The 19,202-nt window shown below is 35.6% G+C and overlaps 1 protein-coding gene and 1 non-coding gene across 4 annotated transcripts in view; both read right to left on the bottom strand.

The window, feature by feature from the left end:
* Nucleotides 1–19,202, bottom strand: part of ABCD3 (ATP binding cassette subfamily D member 3) — an 81,944-nt gene that overhangs the window by 46,362 nt on the left and 16,380 nt on the right. For all 3 annotated transcript variants that reach the window (XR_010841750.1, XM_059069945.2, XM_059069952.2), the window contains exons 2-4: nucleotides 11,450–11,486; nucleotides 4,634–4,732; nucleotides 986–1,074 (exon numbers count right to left, since the gene is read on the bottom strand). Coding sequence is in view for 2 of the 3 variants with exons in the window: in XM_059069945.2 (XP_058925928.1) it covers nucleotides 986–1,074; nucleotides 4,634–4,732; nucleotides 11,450–11,486 (225 nt within the window). In the remaining variant the exon portion in view is untranslated. The remainder of the gene's footprint in view (nucleotides 1–985; nucleotides 1,075–4,633; nucleotides 4,733–11,449; nucleotides 11,487–19,202) is intronic.
* LOC131747444 (U6 spliceosomal RNA) lies at nucleotides 7,045–7,151 on the bottom strand. Its single transcript, XR_009332908.1, has one exon. It is a non-coding gene; the product is annotated as a U6 spliceosomal RNA (small nuclear RNA).

Genomic DNA, 19,202 nt, shown 5'->3' with positions numbered 1-19,202 from the left:
GCGCTTTAATCCTATGCAGATAACCTTCTTTGTTCTTCTAGAGAGATGAGTCAGAAAACACCTGCATAAAGCATTCTGCCTCTCCTACAAATCCTCTAAGCCACACACAAATCAAGGATGTCAGAAAAAAACTTTCAAAATTTGGGAGCATTTAAAACTTGTAAGTGCTGTCATTCAAACAGTTATGTTATATTAAGTACTTTAAGAAATTTTCTGATAAAATACTGCATGCCAGGAAACAAAATTCCAAGAAAAATTTTTTTACTGACATTCAAATTGGTATCATGAGGAACAAATCCTTTATTAACAGATAAATGTTAATATCTGAACTGTTTTTTTGTTTTTAAATTCCAAATCGTCAATTGCAGTGATTAATATGTACAAAGACTATAATGAAAAAATATATAAAGCACTAACTTCAGAAACTGAAGAAAATGTCTAAGAATTTTTTTTCTGTTTAATAAACATTCTCAACGTGATTCCCTGAAATGCTTTGATATTTTCCTCAAATTATCTCATGAATTTCAGACATCCAGCTTGGTGACTTTTTAAGTTCCCACTACAGCATTTATTATGCTGCATATTAATTTTCTTTCTTTCTTTTTTTTGGCCGTGCCCCAGAGGCATGCGGTATCTTAGTTCCCCAACCAGGGATCGGAGCTGTGCCCCCTACAGTGGAAGCGTGGAGTCTTAACCACTGGACCGCCAGGGAAGTCCCATAATTTTCTGTTTACTTGTCTCTGACCCTCTATAAATGGCCAGCTCTGCAGGGCTTGGTACAGGGTCTCTCCTGTTCACTCATGGGTACATCCCTATCACTGCCTGTGGCACAAGGGAGAAAATAAATATCTACTAAGGAAATGAACAAAGACATAATTTGACTTAAGTACTTATACCTAACTTAGAATCTATTTCTTGCTTAAAATAATACTTAAATATGATACAAATTAGTATTTCATACATACAGGAGGAAGATGAAAAGTACCTTTCAATGAGTGTCCCGTTCTGAATCATCCAAACATCACAATATGTTCGAGACACCAGCATAACGGCAATAAGTATCAAGTAACCTGTCTAAAATAAACCAGGTATAGTAAATTAATTAAATGCATTTTAGAAAGTTAAAAGAAACATTACTTTGGTAAAGATTTTTGGTTTCTAAATTCAAAGCTTTATTCTAGCTTTAATGTAGCTGGCTGACATTTTACCTACAGGTTATTTTTAAATATAATTTTGAAAGAAGTTTAAAATATAATGTAAATGGAAAAGGCCTTATAGAACATTTAATCTAATTTTTCATCCAGATTCAAAAGTGAATCCCAGGCAGGTCAAATGATTTGCCTTCATATAATCAGTCAATGACAGAAACCAGCAGTATAACTTAGACTACCGAAATCACAGTGTATTGCGATTGTCCTATGTTTTTATTATACAACTCTAATAAAGAAAAATGACAACTACCAATATACAGTTAAAAACAAATACTGAAGCCTAAAATTTTGCTTAAGTAGAATAAATTTGGTTCGGTTTGTTAGAAAAATCTCTTAACGGTGACCCTGCCCTTGCAGGGCTTTCAATTTAGTTATTAAGGCAAGATTTACACATAAAATGTAAGAAAGCAGACCAGTGTAGATAAGTATATTTGCATCACTTCATGTGATAAGTGGCAGGATTGAAAGGTCTGAGGTAGCAAAAAAGACTTAAGACATTAGAAATACATTAAATAAACCAAGTAAAACAAAGGAGAAAATGAGGATTAAGAGTAAAAAAAAAAGATGAAAGATTTAATGGAAAATAAAAAATAGATTAAAACCATATGCATTATGTTGTGTGGCAGGGGGAAATGTTTGTTGGATAAGGTGTTTGATTTCAAAGTTATGGAATTGAGGGGCAAATGCATCTATGACTTTTGTAATTTTTGCAAAACAAATCTTGTTTTTTAAAAAAGGTGAAGGTACTGAAAATACAGCCCTTAAGTGAAAGACAAGGCAGGGAGTCATAAACACGGAAGTAATAAATGAATCCATAAGAAAGAAGACAATGTCAAAGAAAGTCTACACGACTGAGTTGTGACAGCTGCTCCCCCAACGTTTGCCAGAGTTGTTCAGCAAGGAAGATACCATCTTCCTACTCTGTCCCACCATCTCGAAGTTAGGTATTAAACTGACAACAGAAGAACCTACTGATTTTAATAAATCCTATCTGTAGATGACACTTTAATGGTAATGCTAACTTTTAATTCAGACCTTAAGTACAGCCTCAATCCTAAATTAATCATTTGAGGAATAAAGGTAACATTAGACAAAGATAGTTTATTTTTTCCTTTATTTTATATACTTTGCTTAATTTTTCTTTAAATATCAAGTTTACTTGTCTCATTTAGCAAAATCTGCCAAACTTTGATTACTAACAGTCCTGAAATGCCTTTTTATGCAAAGGATGTCCTCAGAATCACCATAATTCCATTACTGGGTTCGTAGAATATGTCAGAAACTAAAGATAGGCCTGATTTAGGCAGTCCCTCACCTTATAATACAGATGAACTTCCATATGTTCATATGCAGTATTTTTATTTATTTCATAAATTGATTAATCTATCTCTACCTCCAATTATCTGTGATTTCTTTTTTTTTTTTTCTTTTTTTTGCGGTACACGGGCCTCTCACTGTTGTGGCCTCTCCCACTGCGGAGCACAGGCTCCAGACGCGCAGGCTCAGCGGCCATGGCTCATGGGCCCAGATGCTCCGCGGCATGTGCGATCTTCCCGGACCGGGGCACGAACCCGTGTCCCCTGCATCGGCAGGCGGACTCTCAACCACTGCACCGCCAGGAAAGCCCTATCTGTGATTTCCACTGGAGTTTATTTCACTTTCTTGAACTGGGGTTAAGCCCGGATTTTTATATCCCTCAAAGATGGTTCGTAAAATAGCTCTGTGGCATGGATACACCTTGACAGAACTGGGAGGTTGGCCAAGTTAGGCCCATCTACCTTCTTACTAACTCCCAGAGATCTATTCAATATCTCACATTCATTTCATATTCAGCAAACCTCTGCTAAAAGGTTAAGTGAACATTAAGCTGTTAACTGATAAGAGGGGGTAATACAAAAATCTTTCCAGAGAAGAAGCTTATATTTTAAATAAAGATTCTTCAAAGTCAGGTAGATTGTAGAATGAGAAAACAATTAATTATATCCAGAGAGTCATGGGACACCTTCACAAAGAAGATAAAGAGCATTAAGCTGTTTTTTAAACATATTTGATTTTTGGGGGGGTGTTGTCACAAACATGGTGTTATGAAAGTATGAGGGCACAAGGCCTGGCTACAAAACAGCAAAGAACCTTCCAAGTAGATGGTATGGAAAGGAAGGGCAAAGTCACGTTTTGATTTACCCTATAGGAGAAAAGAAGCCAAGTGTTCTTATTAGGGTTTTAGAAAGAACACTAGTTAGAAAAGGAGAAGAGACTATAATAATCCAAGCAAGTGAGAACAGTAAAAATGGAAAGTAAGGGACTAATCAAAGAGAAACTCAAGGATGCTTGGAAAAAACATTTAAAATATAAGGGACGAAGCAGATTTTAAAAGTGTGTTTTCCAATTTTTCTTCAAGAAACACACAGGATCTCTATCTAATTAGAAAAAAACCAAATGTTATTATTTTTTAGAGTCTCTTAAGGGCAGAGTCAATAAGACATGACGCTGAAGTGAGGGGAAGGAGGGCAAATCCAGTGTGATGGAGGAATGTGCATTTTCTTTGAGAATTATAGTGCTTTTGGAACGTCTTATCCTTTTCCTGCTATCAACAGATTACAAACCTAATGCTTTTTAAAATTTGAACAGTGGGAAACAATTATGTTTGAAGAAGACAAACTTGGCAGAAAAGATTTAAAAAGGAGAGATTCTTTGAAATTAGACTAATTAAAGAACACTGTAATATCTAGGTAAGAATATTTAGAAAGAAAAATTAGCAGATACCAGTGACTGAAAGGATGAGAGGTAGGTATGAGGAGGAGAAAGAGTCAACGGTGATAATATTTCTAGATGTACAAAAGGAGAATACTGAGGTAATTAAAGATGGAGAACACAGCATTATTTTATTTTTTAATCTTTAAAATACTTAATAAATCATGACAAAGATAATCTTGACAAAAGGACAAATGAAAGAATAATAAAACTTTATTCTTACAACCAGTTCACTTCCTGAAAATACTTGAATTCAGGTATCTTAAAAACATATTTTATCAAATATGAAGAAGCAACTCTCAAACATATTCCATATCAATGCTACTTGTTAACATCTTAATGTAATAAAAAGGTCTTTCTAAATTTAATCTTGTTTTCATTATATTATAATAAAGCAATATCATTTAGGCTGGCTGTACTGAAGTACTCTAGTATTTCACATAAAATATAATAAAATAATATTTCATAAACGAGAAAATCATTTAAAAACTGGCGCTGAACAACAAGAGTACTTGCATGACAGGCAGTGATTTAGACAAAAATGTCGTCATCATTACCTACAGAGGAGACACTTGACCTGTAGTAGAACAAAGGCTTTATAATTCTCTTGTTCTGATCTCACATAAGCTTTAAAGTTGAACACTTAACATTATCATTTCATTAAGACTTACCTCTTTACAAAACGTTCTAGGGACCATGATTTTCAGAATTCGTGTGAGCCTTGAAAAAAACACCTTGTCTACCACAGCTCGTTCTTTTTTCCCCTCTTTCTACATTAAAAAAAAAAAAAAGAAAGAAAGCTTTTAAAATAGTTATAACAAATAAGATTAAAGAACCATGTTTTATCTAAGGCAACATAAACGACTATTAAGATGGATACTGCATTTGAAGAACATAGTCCTGTACTACTCTTCATATTCAAACATGCTTTCAAGGAACTAAGATGTTACCAAAAACTGAATAAGGAAGTGAGAACTTCCTTTCAGAAGTGAAGCTGCAGAAATATCTGGAAAAAGAACACTGCAAACAGAACAGCAAATGCCAAATACCAAGGTAAAAGCTCATTTAACAATAAAATGGCCTATCTGGCTGGAGCTGTGAGCAAGAGAAAGTAGAAGATGAGGTCAGAGGACAGTTAAGAAATGGCCATTATCCATATCATTACTGTTTGTTCATCATCCACTTCCTTATTAACAACAGAATTTTTAAAATATCCTGAACAGGAATTTTCCTGCTATCAATTACAGGAAACTTTTGGATTCCTCGATTTATCATTTAACATTTCTAATATGCACTCTTCCTTACAAATTCCAAGACAGACAAGGTTCCCTCACTCATACAGTTCACATTCTAGCAGGGGAAACCCAGATAAAAATAAACCAATAAATAAATTGTTACACATAGACTAGGCAGGGTCAAGAGAAAAAGAATGATCCAGAAAAGTATGAGAAGAAAGGTCTCTTTGGGGGAGGGTAGTAAAGCACAGGGAACACCAAGCACAAAACCCAGTTCAGGAATAAAATTGGTATGCACACTGAAGAGCAAGACGACAGTGCTGCTAGAGCAGAGCGGACAAAAGGAGAGAAGCCGAAGAGATGTACAGGACCTATAGAAAACAGAGCCCTGAAGCCATAGAAGAATTTAGAGTTTACTCTCAGTGTAGAGGGAAATCACTGAGGACAATTAAGAGCAGTAAATCATTTTATTACCCTCAGATATTTCTTCATTTTCACTGGTCCAAGAAAATAGAGCTATAAAACCATTTGCAAGGATAAGGAAAGGGTGACAGGAACTGGGTATAGTGGATGTTATTTACTTTATTACCCTTGGGCTGTCTGGAAGAACAGGCAGAAGAAACTTCTCGAAATAGGCAAGACTCTCCAGAAGGACCCCGTCCCCAATTGAGCTCCTTTCCCCAACTCCTATAATCACAGCTCACTTATGTATTAACTACTATGCTCTTGATAAACAAATACCCATGGTATAGTAAATTCTATTAGTTAGACAAACTTTGCTGTAAATATGCTTTAATTAAATTAATATCTAACTTGATAAACCTTAAGTGAGTTGTTTGTGTACTGAATTAGAATAATAAGCTACCATCCATATGTCACACACTGTGCTAAGGGCTTTATATATGTAATCCTAATAAATAGACACTGAATATCGTACAGAATTGTAGACAAGAGATGAAGGCACTGGGTGTGTAGAGTTAGATTAGAAAGACTAAGACAGAAAGAATTGGGTAAGAACCAACCTACCGTGTAACTGCTGGAACAGAGTTCAGGTCTTTCAAACCGTACAAAGGTTGTAAACCCCATCCCACTGAGTCACAGGCCCAGTCTACTTCATTCACACATGTATATATTCATTCATTCAATATTTACTTGGTCCAAGGCACTGTTCTAAACCATGGGGACACACCATTTAACAAAACACAAAATGCCCTACTCACAGTCTATTTACTCTAGCTAGCCTATTCTCTTCAAGCCAAACCTTACAACTTCAACCTATATCTCCCCTTTCACCTCCCCAAACTGAGACAGTATAGGAAGAAAAGAATAAAGAGAAAGCAATGTACACCAACTACTTTAAAGAAAGACTTCTACTCTCGTTTCCCTCCTGTCACTGCCTCCCTACCTCACTTCATCCCACCTGAAGTCAGTACCTTCTCCATCCCTAGCTTGAGCCTTAGACAGAATAATTCCAAGGTGAAACAGTCAGAAGGTTCTGACTTAAACACAGGACAACTATTTCCAGCTGTTCTCAAGAAATGATCTAGGGCAAACAATGAGAAAGGTTTAAAAAAAGTTATAAGAAAGTAACAATGAAGCACGTTGTATATAATTAGCAGTTTACCTGGTATATAATTCCTCCTCCTCTTTTTCTTCTGTCCCTGTTGTCACTGCTCCTATTTCTTAAGCTGTCTGAAAGCTGACTTTATTATTTTCATTACATTTGAATCCATAAAGGGAATGATATACTTCCTAAAGTCAGGAAACACCAAACACCTGGACTGGACGGCTGACTCAGGCTGAAGAAATAATCAAGATGCTGTACCATTCTTTTTTTTTTTTTTTTTTTAAATATGGAACGCTTCACGAATTTGCGTGTCATCCTTGCGCAGGGGCCATGCTAATCTTCTCTGTATCGTTCCAATTTTAGTATATGTGCTGCCAAAGCGAGCACTGTACCATTCTTGATACATAATAAAAGTCATACCTGAAACCAATCTAAATGCAAATACCTAGAGACAGTACATCTCATAAACACTACTAGCTTCTCCTAAGAATTCATTTTAACCACAATTGACTTTCCCCACCTTTAGTCTTCCCAGTAATTTTTTAAAAATATAAAAAACACTTTTATGATATAACTCTAACATGCAAATCATAGAAAAAAAAAAAAACAACCATTAAAGGCCATTTAAGAAGCTAAAGTAACAATGCAGTCAGGAAAAAAAAAAAAATGTACCTAACATTCAGGAGGCAACAAAGTCAAAGGGCAATGAGAAGTTCCTATTGATGTGTCAATCAACTTAGAAAGGTGACATGAACTGGAACTGACCAGAAAAGACAGATGTTTGAAATAGCAAATAAAAGGTCATGTGGTGCTGACAAAAGTGTAAGCATTTCTGTATATTGTTAGAGGAAGTATAAATCAACATAACTATTATGTTGCATCTATCAAAATATAAAATGTACACTCATTGCAAAATGTAAAACAACCCAGCAAATTTACTTTTAGAAACTTATCCTAGAGGTATTCCTGAACATATGCTTAAACACATAAATGAAAAAACCTGCACATTGTTTTATAATACTATAAAATTAAAAACCTAAATGTACATCAATTATGAGATACTACGTAAATCATGGTAAATTTATGCAATGAAGATTCTACACAACTGTAGAAAGAGAAGCAGTTCATATACAAGAGAATACTATAGAGTGGTTAAATTAACTAGATCTATAGCTATCAACATAGATGGATCTTAAAAAAACATTACACTGAAAAAAATGGAGAATGATACATACAATGATTCAATTTATAAAATTTTTCAATAAGCAAAATAATTCTACCTATATTGTTTATGGAGATATATACACACCCCAAAAGTACAAAAATATGCATGGGAATGCTGAAGACCAAACCCAGCACAGTGTTACCTTTGTATATTTTGAATTTTATACCCTCTGTATTACATCAAAATTAAAAGAATATATATTTTAAAATCAAGTCAACTATCTCTTTATACTATTCTCTATCTAAATTTTTTTCTCCTTAAATCTCATGTCTTATGAAACTTGTCTCATCTCAACCCATCCCACCAAAGATTATAAAAAATTTCAATAAAAAATTCTTTTCAGGGCTTCCCTGGTGGCGCAGTGGTTGGGAGTCCGCCTGCCAATGCAGGGGACATGGGTTCATGCCCCGGTCCGGGAAGATCCCACATGCCGTGGAGCGGCTGGGCCTGTGAGCCATGGCCGCTGAGCCTGCGCATCCGAAGCCTGTGCTCCGCAACGGGAGAGGCCACAACAGTGAGAGGCCCGTGTACCACAAAAAAAAAAAAAAAAAAAAATCTTTTCAATTGCGTCCCCTCATAAATGACACATATTCACTGTCGTAAAATTAGAAAATTCTGCTAAGCAAAAATAAGGCGCCTATAGCTACCACTGAGATACATCAACTGTTAATACTTGGCACATCTCTTACCAAATTTCATTTCAGCATATGTCTGTGTGTGCATTTCCTATAGATTTCACAAATGTGGTATCAGGATGTACACTGCCTTAAACCTTTTTTTGGCCAACCATTTGATCGAAACTAAATTTATCTTGCTTACACTATATAACTAGCAAACAAGTATATATTTTTTTAAATGTACAAAAAAGTAGGAAGAATTAAAAAATGAGTGAATGAATACTGCTGTACTGGATAGTTTCACTGATGTCCTAGAACTTTCAGATACAGTGGTATACAAATAGTAGCTATAACTAAGATAACTAAGGTTTGATTACTCGGGTATAATTTAGATATGAGAGATTATGAAGATGGAAATTTGCCAAATGACTGGAGATAAGCATATCTCGTCCCATTTTTCAAAGATTATGGAAACTGAATAACATCAATTTTGATGTCAATCTCCAGGATATTCAGAGAATAGACATTAATATTGAGGGTTTAGGAAGACCTAAGAGACTCTAATCACTAGAAGCCAGCAGAAGTTTACTAGAAGAAGTCATGTCAAAGCCTTCTAATTTCCTTCTTTGTTAAGGATACTGTGCTAGTATATTAGCTGACATGCACAACATTAAGCTCCATGAGGGTAGTAACTTTTGTTAACTGCTATACACGCAGAACCAAGAACAATGCCAGGCATATATGAGGGGCTCAATCAATATTTGTTGAAAGGCTGACTTAATAAATGAATTAACAAATTAATCAAGGAATTTGATGTTCTTATAAAACTATTGTGGCCTTAATGGAGTAATAAAGACCAGATTTTTCTGCAGCTGGATATAGTCACAGCTGAATAAACCATAACCAAAAAAACAAAGATTAAGAGATGCCACAGAGGAATCTTCTGGTCCTAACCTAGTCAATACTATCAGCAATTGTGAGGAAGATAGAGAAGACAAATTAAGTTTGTACATAATACCTTCCATTTAACACACTAGATGTTAGAATTACATTCAGAATTACACTAGGGAGTTCCCTGGTGGTCTAGTGGTTAGGATTCCAGGCTTTCACTGCCATGGCCTGGGTTCAATCCCTGGTCAGGAAACTGAGATCCCGCAAGCTGTGCAGTGTGGCCAAAAAAAGAGAGAAAATTACAGTAAGAGAATAGACATATTATAGAATAGACTAATAGTACAGACCCTATAGGCTGACATTTACAGGGAAATAACTGAGTTACCATATGACCTAGCAATTCTACTCCTAAGTATACACCCAAGAGAAATGAAAACATATGTCCACACAAAAACTTGTACATGAATGTTCATAGCAGCATTATTATTCATAATGACCAAAAGGGGGAAACCACTCAAATTTCCCTCAGCTGATGGATAAAAAAATGTGGTATATCTAAACAATGAAATACTATTCAGCAATAAAAAAGAATGAAATACTGATACATTCAACAGTACATATGAACTTTGAAAACATCATGTTAAGTGAAAGAAGCCAGTCACAAAAGGCCGCATATTACATGATTCTATTTATATGAAATGTCCAAAATAGGCAAATCAATAGAGACAGAAAGTAGATCAGTGGTTACCAAGGGCCAGGAGGAGAGGGTAATGAGGAATGACTGCTAATGTGTATGGAATATCCTTCTGGGGAATTGAAAATTTTCTAAAATTAGATAGTGGTGATGGCTGTACAACTCTGTGAACATACTAAAACCACTGAATTGTATGCTTAAATAGATGGATTTTATGGTATATGAATTACATCTCAATAAAATTGTTATTAAAAAAAGAAATAGGGCTTCCTGGTGGAGCAGTGGTTGAGAGTCCACCTGCCGATGCAGGGGACACGGGTTTGTGCCCCGGTCCGGGAGGATCCCACATGCTGTGGAGCGGCTGGGCCTGTGAGCCACGGTCGCTGAGCCTGCGCGTCCGGAGCCTGTGCTCCGCAATGGGAGAGGCCACAACAGTGAGAGGCCCACGTACCGCAAAAAAAAAAAAAAAAAAAAAAAAAAAGAAATAAAGAAATCAACTGATGAATACAGATGTCTGTCAAAAGAGCTGTTCCTGTTCATCAGAAAGATACCTGAAGGCTTACAATTTATCACCAACTCCACTTAATATAAACAGAAGTAAAGGCTAAAGAAGTAAAAGCAACTTTAGGCTGAATTATAGCAACATGATGTTTGTATCAAGAAATGTAATAGTGCTGATGCATTCCACGCTAGTCAGACCACGTCTACATTAGACTACATTCTATAGACTACAGACTACATTCTATCCTAAACGTAATGTCTAGAGGAACTAACTAGTATAGATCCAGAGGAATATATACATAATTGAAGAACAATTAGAAACCATGTCACCTGAGAAACACTTGAAAGAATGAGGATTGCTTAGCGGGGGAAAAAGATTCAGAAAATACAACCATCTTCAAACAATATGAGAGTCTATTAAGAGAAAATAGAGTAAACTTGTCCTGTGTTTCTACAAATGACAAAATAGAGGCTTAGAGAGGGAAGATTAATTGCATCATGGACTTGAACGAATACAGTTATGGCTATCTCCTAGGAAGTACTTTCCATCAAATGAACAGATTCAAGTAAATACAAAAAGTCACCTACCAAGGATTCGTATTTTAGGAAGAATTCCTATAATATGCAGTGGATTAGAGATGATATTTAAGTTCCCTTCTAATTCTTAAATTCCATGATTTTATCCTAATTCAAAAATATAATGAAACAAATGAAATAAATGCACAAAATCCCAAAGAGTAGACAACATAAATTTTACCTCACTGTTCCGTAATGGTGGTTTTCCATTTTTCTTACTGCAGAGAAAAAGAAAAGAAAGCAAGACAGCTTTATTTGCAAACTGTTCCCATCATAAAATATTATTTTAAGATATCAAAAGAATATACCAAATTCTCCAAATGGATTTCTTCTTTTACATTTCATACTGAGATAGAATATATTACATACAATAGTCCAACTGTGTAATCCACAGTCCTCTTACTAAGTATAAATCACAAAAAGTGCTCAATAAATGTTAACTACTACTATAATGTATCAGGCATTACGTTGTAATTTTTTCATACACACACAAATACACTTATTTTACAAATTCTCCCATGGAGATGCAGAGTCTGTTTTTCCATCCTTGAATCAAGGCTTGGCCATGACATTAGCAAACTGACACAAGGAAGGGCTTGAAAAACGTTTGTGCATTGGGCTCACTCTCTTGCTGCTGGGAATATTTTCCCAGCCATGTGAGCAATCCCAGGTTAGCTGCCTAAAGGATGGGAGACCGTGTGTCATTTCCATGTTACAAATGAAAAAACTGGCTTGGGGGACTTCACTGGCAGCACAGTGGTTAAGAATCTGCCTGCCAATGCAAGGGACACGGGTTCGAGCCCTGGTCTGGGAAGATCCCACATGCCACGGAGCAACTAAGCCCGCGTGCCACAACTACGGAGCCTGCGCTCTAGAGCCCGTGAGCCACAACTACTGAGCCCGCTCACCACAATTACTGAATCCCACATGCCTAGAGCCCATGTTCCGCAACAAGAGAAGCCACCGCAATGAGAAGCCCGCACACCGCAACCAGGAGTAGCCCCCACTCACTGCAACTAGAGAAAGACCCAACGCAGCCAAAAATAAATAAATAAATAAATTTTAAAAAAAGAAAAAAGAAAGAAAAAACTGGCTTGGAAAATTCAGCACCACACCCAAGGTTCACGCTACTCAAAGTAGTTAACCTAGCACTTGAACACAGGTCTGACTATTAACGCAGGCTTCCCCCCAAAACAATATAATAACCAGGCTTGGCTTCTTTTTATACACACTACCATAGCACCCTATGCTTCTATATAACATTAATCACATTTTAAATCTCTTGTTTAACATATATTTCCTTCCAGTATATTAGTTCCATGAGATCAGGAGCTATTGCAGGTTGGCTTCTCCAAAGTAGAGGTGAGGTGGTGTTTGGAGTACAAAATGTTTACTAGAGATCAGTGAAAGGAAGGCAAAGAAAGAAAGTTTGGGCAGAACTCCAACTGTGATATAGGCCAACAAAATTTCAGCCAACCAAGTGGGAAGCCCTGAATCAAATGCTGTCCATCATAGTGCTCTGTGATGGGATGAAATGGTCAGGTCTTTAAACCTCTTTCTAACTCAGCATGCAAATGTATGCTGCTCCAGGGAGATCATGATCTTGAGGGAGGTAGCTCTGCAGTTAAGGCAGACCCTAGAGATGTGTGCAGAAGGGGCTACCTGGTAACCCGCACTCCTCATAGCTGGACAATGAGCCCTTCTTTGAGGGGCAATCTGGGTAGCATATCTCCTCGTCTACTACAGGGGTCATGTATTACCCAACCCTATATGTTCAATACCTAGTTGAGCCATAGCAACCTGTACAGCAATCAGAGAACATTTTCAGTAATAGGATACCGCGTCACTGAATAACGCTAGAAAGGCAAACACCTATTGATACAATTCAGTAGATGCTATCATTTTTAAAGTGCCTTAGGTTTATTACTGTTTCTAGTTTCAATTATACTGTAGGATTGTTCATCTGTTTTAAAATTTCCATGAGACTGCAAAACTGTTTCACAGAATGTCTTTTATATATATGTTCAAGCATGCACAGTTAATTATGAGCCCCTTTTATAAATAAGGCTTTCTAAATTCCTCTTTTTAAAGAATTCTTTAATGTTTCCTCAATTTTGAAGATACCAGCTATACAAATACATATAAATTACTTAGAATAAATTAGAGCAGTATACTATATTTATGAGATAAATCCATTAAAATAAAAGTATTCAACATGTTTGAAATATATTGTCAATATGCACACAAAATGGCGAGGTATCTATAATATCTAGAACAATCACTAAATATCAGTTATTTTGTTACATTTCAGGGTATAACCAACTGAAGTTATTTTTAAATCTAATTTTGTGACTATGGGAATGATGACCTTAAACCAGTCTATTATACCAGTATCAATGCCATGTTCAGTCAGGAGCTGCTTATCTATCTTCTTTCACTCAATAAATCAGCACACTTTCCAAAATATGATGGTGCTCCTGCATCAACCCTTTTCATTGCCTTGCCCAACATCCAGGCGTGGGCAAAGGCAAGGAAAAGAGAATCACCGTACCAGGATAAGATATAGAAAAACAACTTGGTTGCTAGGGTATGAAACAAAGGCACACAGAAAAGATACATTATCAAATGTATGTGGTACTGAAAAGACAGGTAAATTATAAAAGTGACATGGTCAAGAAGCATTCAAACGTCTATTAATTGCTTACTACATGCTAGGCACTATTCTAGATAAGCATTTCTCAAACCTCGTGGTCTCAGGATCCCCAAGAACTTTTATATATTTGTGTTACATGGATATTTATCACATGAAATTTCAACCTCATAAATTTTTAAAATACTTATTTACTCAGTTAAAGATAACAAACACATTACACGTTAAATAAAATTTTTATAAATATAGCTATATTTTCTCAAACAAAACAATTTAATAAGAAAAGTGGCATTGTTTTTACATTTTGGCAAATCTCCTTTATGTCTGGCTCAATACACTACAAATGGATTCTCATATCTGAGTTTGTATTCGTTCTATCTACTGCAATACAGATAAGTAGTTGTAAAACAGGTGTACTCTAATAACTGTGGATATTCTTCTGTGATACTATAATGCTGCAATGCAGTCTGATAACTATATCAATGAACTTGTACTCTGATACAATAAAATTCACTGGTCTATATTATATTACATTTAAAAAAAATAAATTTATTTTATTTATTTATTTTTGGCTGTGTTGGGTCTTTGTTGCTGTGCACGGGCTTTCTCTAATTGCGGTGAGCAGGGGCTACTCTTCATTCCGGTGTGCGGGCTGCTCATTGTGGTGGCTTCTCTTGTTGCAGAGCACAGGCTCTAGGCACATGGGTTTCAGTAGCTGCAGCATATGGGCTCAGTAGTTGTGGCTCGCGGGCTTAGTTGCTCTGCAGCATGTGGGATCTTCCCAGACTGGGGATCGAACCCGTGAGCCCTGAATTGGCAGGCGGATTCTCAACCACTGTGCCACCAGGGAAGTCCCTATATTACACTTTCAATGGCTCTTTTAACCCACTCAAAATTTTCTAAGATCATGCATTAGTCATTTGGAAAATGCTGGTTCACTGAGTTATATAGTAGGCCTTCCAAATGTAATACATTTTCTCATACAATATTTTTAAAATTATATTTGTTAATATTACCACCAATCTCATCAGAAAGGTCTTAAGCACTGGGAAGCTAGCAAGCTCATGGTAGCAGACAAGATTTCCAAATTCTAATTTTCACTTGAAAGCTTAAACTGTAACATTAGCAACAAACACTGCCAGTTGTTTTTCCTTGAAGGCATTACAAGAAAATGTCTGCATCATTCAAGGCTGAATAACCAGAGTTATTCAGTCTTTCTTTCAAGTAAAAATGATGTTCCACCAAAAAAACAAACAAACAAAAAGTGGCTAGTTCAGTTCACAACTCAAACAACTGCACGGTGTTTTCCCTCAAGACAACCTCTGTACTTGATATGCTACGAGAAGTGCTTTTGCGAATTTCTCATTTTTCTTTGGCAAAGACATTACAAAAAAGAAAAGACAAGATCAGTAACCAGCTATAAAAAGTATAGGAAGGTTTTATCCAAGAAATGTAAAGTCAGGTTAACATTTGAGAAAACAATGTAATTCATCATATTAACAGTCTAAAAAAGAATAAACATATGATCATATCAATAGATACAGAAAAGGCCTATAAAACCCGATACCTACTCATCCTAAGAACTCTCATCAAACTAGAAATAAAAGGAACTTCCTCAGTCTGATAAAGGACATCATCAAACACCTACAACTATCATCATACCGATTAACAAAAGACCGAGTCTCTGTAAGATCTGGGACATTGCAAAGATGCCAACACTCACCACTTTTATTCAATATTGTTACTGAAGGACACAGTGCAATAAAGTAAGCAGAACAAACAAAAGGCACATAGAATGAAAACGAAGAAGTAAAACTATCTTTATTGAAGACTCTATAAACACTATATAGAAAAGCCTAAGGAATCTACAAAAAAGCTAAGTTGAGTTCAACTGGTTTCCAGGATACAACATCTATATATAAATACCAACTGTATTTCTACATATGAGTGAAGAACAATTGGAAATTGAAATTTTAAACATACCATTTACAAAAGCATCAAAAATATTAAATACTTAGGGCTAAAATTAAAAAGAAAAAAAAAGACGTGCAAGACTTGCATGCTGAAAACTACAACACACTGCAAAGAAATGTTCAAAGAAGATTAGATAGAGAGATATATATCGTGGTCATGGATCAGAAGGCTCAATATTATTAAAGTGTCAATTCTTTCCCAACTGATTTAGAAATTCAAGGAAATCCCAATCAAAATCGTACCAGACTTTTCTATAGAGAGTAACAAGTTGAATCTAAAATCCGTATGTAAATGCAAAGGACCTATAACAATCAGTAAATTTTTACAAAGAAGAACAAAGTTGGAGGAACTGCACCTGATTTCAAGGCTTATCATAAAGCTATACTAATCAAGAGTTTGATACTGGAGTATAAACGAAGATCAAAGAAACAGAAAAGTCCAAAGTAGACCTACACATATATACGGTCAATTGGTTTAAGACAAAAGTGCCATGGCAACTCAATGAGGAAAGAATAATCTTTTAACAAATGGTACTGGATCAACTGGACAGACATATGCAAAATAAAATCAAAAGGAACCTCAGACGTTATTGCACACCATATACAAAAATTAACCTGTAGTGAAACAGAGACCTAAATGTAAGAGCTAAAACTACAAAATTTCTAGAAGAAAACAGAAGATCTCAGTTATCTTGAGTTAAAGACTTGTTAAATAGAACAAAGTACAAACTATACACAGAAAAAAAAAAATCAATAAACTAGAATTCATCAAAATTCTAAATGTTTGTTTCTCAAAATATACTACTAAGAAAATAAGACAAGCCACCAACTGGGAGAAAATATATGCAAAATACATACCCAAGAAAAAACTTGCATTCAGAATACATAACAGACTCTTACAATCAAATAAGGCGGCAATTCATTTAAAGATTTAAACAGACACTTTGCCAAAGAAAATGTATGGATGGAAAATAAACACAGGAAACATGCTCCAAATCATTAGTTCCTAGGGAAATTCAAATTCAAACCACAATGAGAAACCACTACACACATCCACTAGAATGCCTAAGATTAAAAAGACTGATCATAGCAAGTGTTATCAAGGATGTGGAGCAACTGGAATTTTCTTACACTGCTGATGGGAATATAAAATGGTACAATCACTTTGGGAAACAGTTTCTTAAAAAGTTAAACATACACCTACCATACAAGCCAGCCAATCCACTAATAAGTATTTGCTCAAGGAAAATAAAACATATTTCCACACATAAACCTTATACAAATATTCATAGCTGCTTTATTTTTAATAGCCAAAACCTGGAAACATCCAAATGTTCATCAACAAGTGAATGGATTTAAAAAATTGTAGTATTTCCATAAAATGTACTCAACAATTAAAAAAAAAAACCTATTGATGCACAAAATTGACAAAAATTAAAAGAGAAGTTTTCAGATAACTTTCAGACTAAGTAAAATAAAAAACAATTCTGAAAATTTTGATCAGAGTTTAGTTATCCAGAACAATAATTCTGACCCTAAAATTTCTCACTTAGTTCATTTTTCTAGGCCAGTGTTTCCTGGACTTCAGATAATATATGAACCTCTCCTGAAGGAAAAAAAAATTCTTACAGATCCCAGCGTTGACTTAATTTGGTGCTTCCTTCAATATGTATAAGCGGGCTTCCTTGGTGGTGGTGCAGTGGTTAGGAATCCACCTGCCAATGCAGAGGTCAGAGGTTCAAGCCCTGGTCCCGGAGGATCCCACATGCCGCAGAGCAGCTAAGCCTGTGTGCCACAGTACTGAGCCTGCGCTCTAGAGCCTGCGAGATATAATTGCTGAAGCCCGGGCACCACAATTACTGAAGCCCATGTACCTAGAGCCCGTGCTCCACAACGGGAGAGGCAACCGCGATGGGAAGCCCACGCACTGCAACTGAGAGTAGCCCCCGCTTGCCTCAACTGGGGGGGCCCACGTGCAGCGACGAAGACCCAACACAGCCAAAATTAAATAAATAAATTTTTTAAAAATGTATAAGCATAAAATTAAGTTAACTGACCCTTAACATGAGAGTTAGGAGCACTGACCCTCACTGCAGTTGAAAATTCAACTATAACTATACAGTAGGCCCTCTGTATCTGAGGTTCCAGATCCTTGGATTCAACCAACCATAGATCATGTAGTATGGAAGTACATATTTAGTGAAAAAAATCCACACATAAGTGGACCCTCGCAGTTCAAAAACATGTTGTTCAAGGGTCAACTGTATACAGTCCTTTTGTTTACAGCTTTCTACAACCACAAAATAAAATTTATCACTTAAAAACTAGCAAAAATTTTAAAGCCAATAAAAATGGAATCAACATTCATTTAAAGTGACAGGTGAGTTAACATTGCTACAACTAATCACCAGTGCTGGGGTAAAAGAGTAGAAGGAACTATTTATGTGTTATATGTTCCAGTTAATAACCAAGATTTTTAAATAATCTTCATTATTTTTCTTTTGTAAACAATGAACTGGCTTTAAATCACTGCTTCATTAATGTTGATGGGATAATCAATTTATTAGTATACCCCAAAACAAAATTCTAAAATACTCAGTGAAAATGTCATAGAACTTACTGCTAATAAACTACTAATAATAAGTGTTGCAAATCGGTATTTATAGAGACAAATGGAGATACATGCAATGTAACTGCTCACAAAAATATAATTTGCATATCTATAAAACATACATATCATATATACACATATATACACCCACAATGGGCCACATGATCAGTCAGCTCTCCCATCACTCTTCTCTAAGCTACCATGAAATACCTTATTCAGAGTATAACATGACATCTTATGAGGCCTTCACTTGGCGTAAACACATAATCTACATGTCAGCCCTATGTTCTTTTATCAGTTTGTGACAAAGTAATACACTACTCAATTGCTCTACGTCTTTTTCATGATTTCAAACCAAAGCTTCATTATAAGATTTCAGTTACTTAGAAATTCTATGAAAACACCTTTCACCCGTAATTATCACTACAAAAGAAAATTTTAATAGCAAAATAATTCAGTATGAATACTAAGGTTGAAGATGATTTTCTTAATTTTACATTACTACACTTCAGCCTGATGTAGGTTCTAATGCAGCAGATTTGACTACCATACATGTGGTCTCTTTCGATGATCACTTAAGCAACAATTCAAACACAAATATGGGCACAAAAATCTGCAATACTATGGTAGTCATTCAGATGATCCAGAATGTGCTTATACTAATTTATTTATAATTTATCACCAAGATGAAAACACAAAG

The sequence above is a fragment of the Kogia breviceps genome, chromosome 1 (genome assembly GCF_026419965.1).
Source record: "Kogia breviceps isolate mKogBre1 chromosome 1, mKogBre1 haplotype 1, whole genome shotgun sequence".
NCBI lineage: Eukaryota > Metazoa > Chordata > Mammalia > Artiodactyla > Physeteridae > Kogia > Kogia breviceps.
Note: the sequence above shows the minus strand (reverse complement) of the source record. Positions and strands in the feature narration are given on the sequence as shown.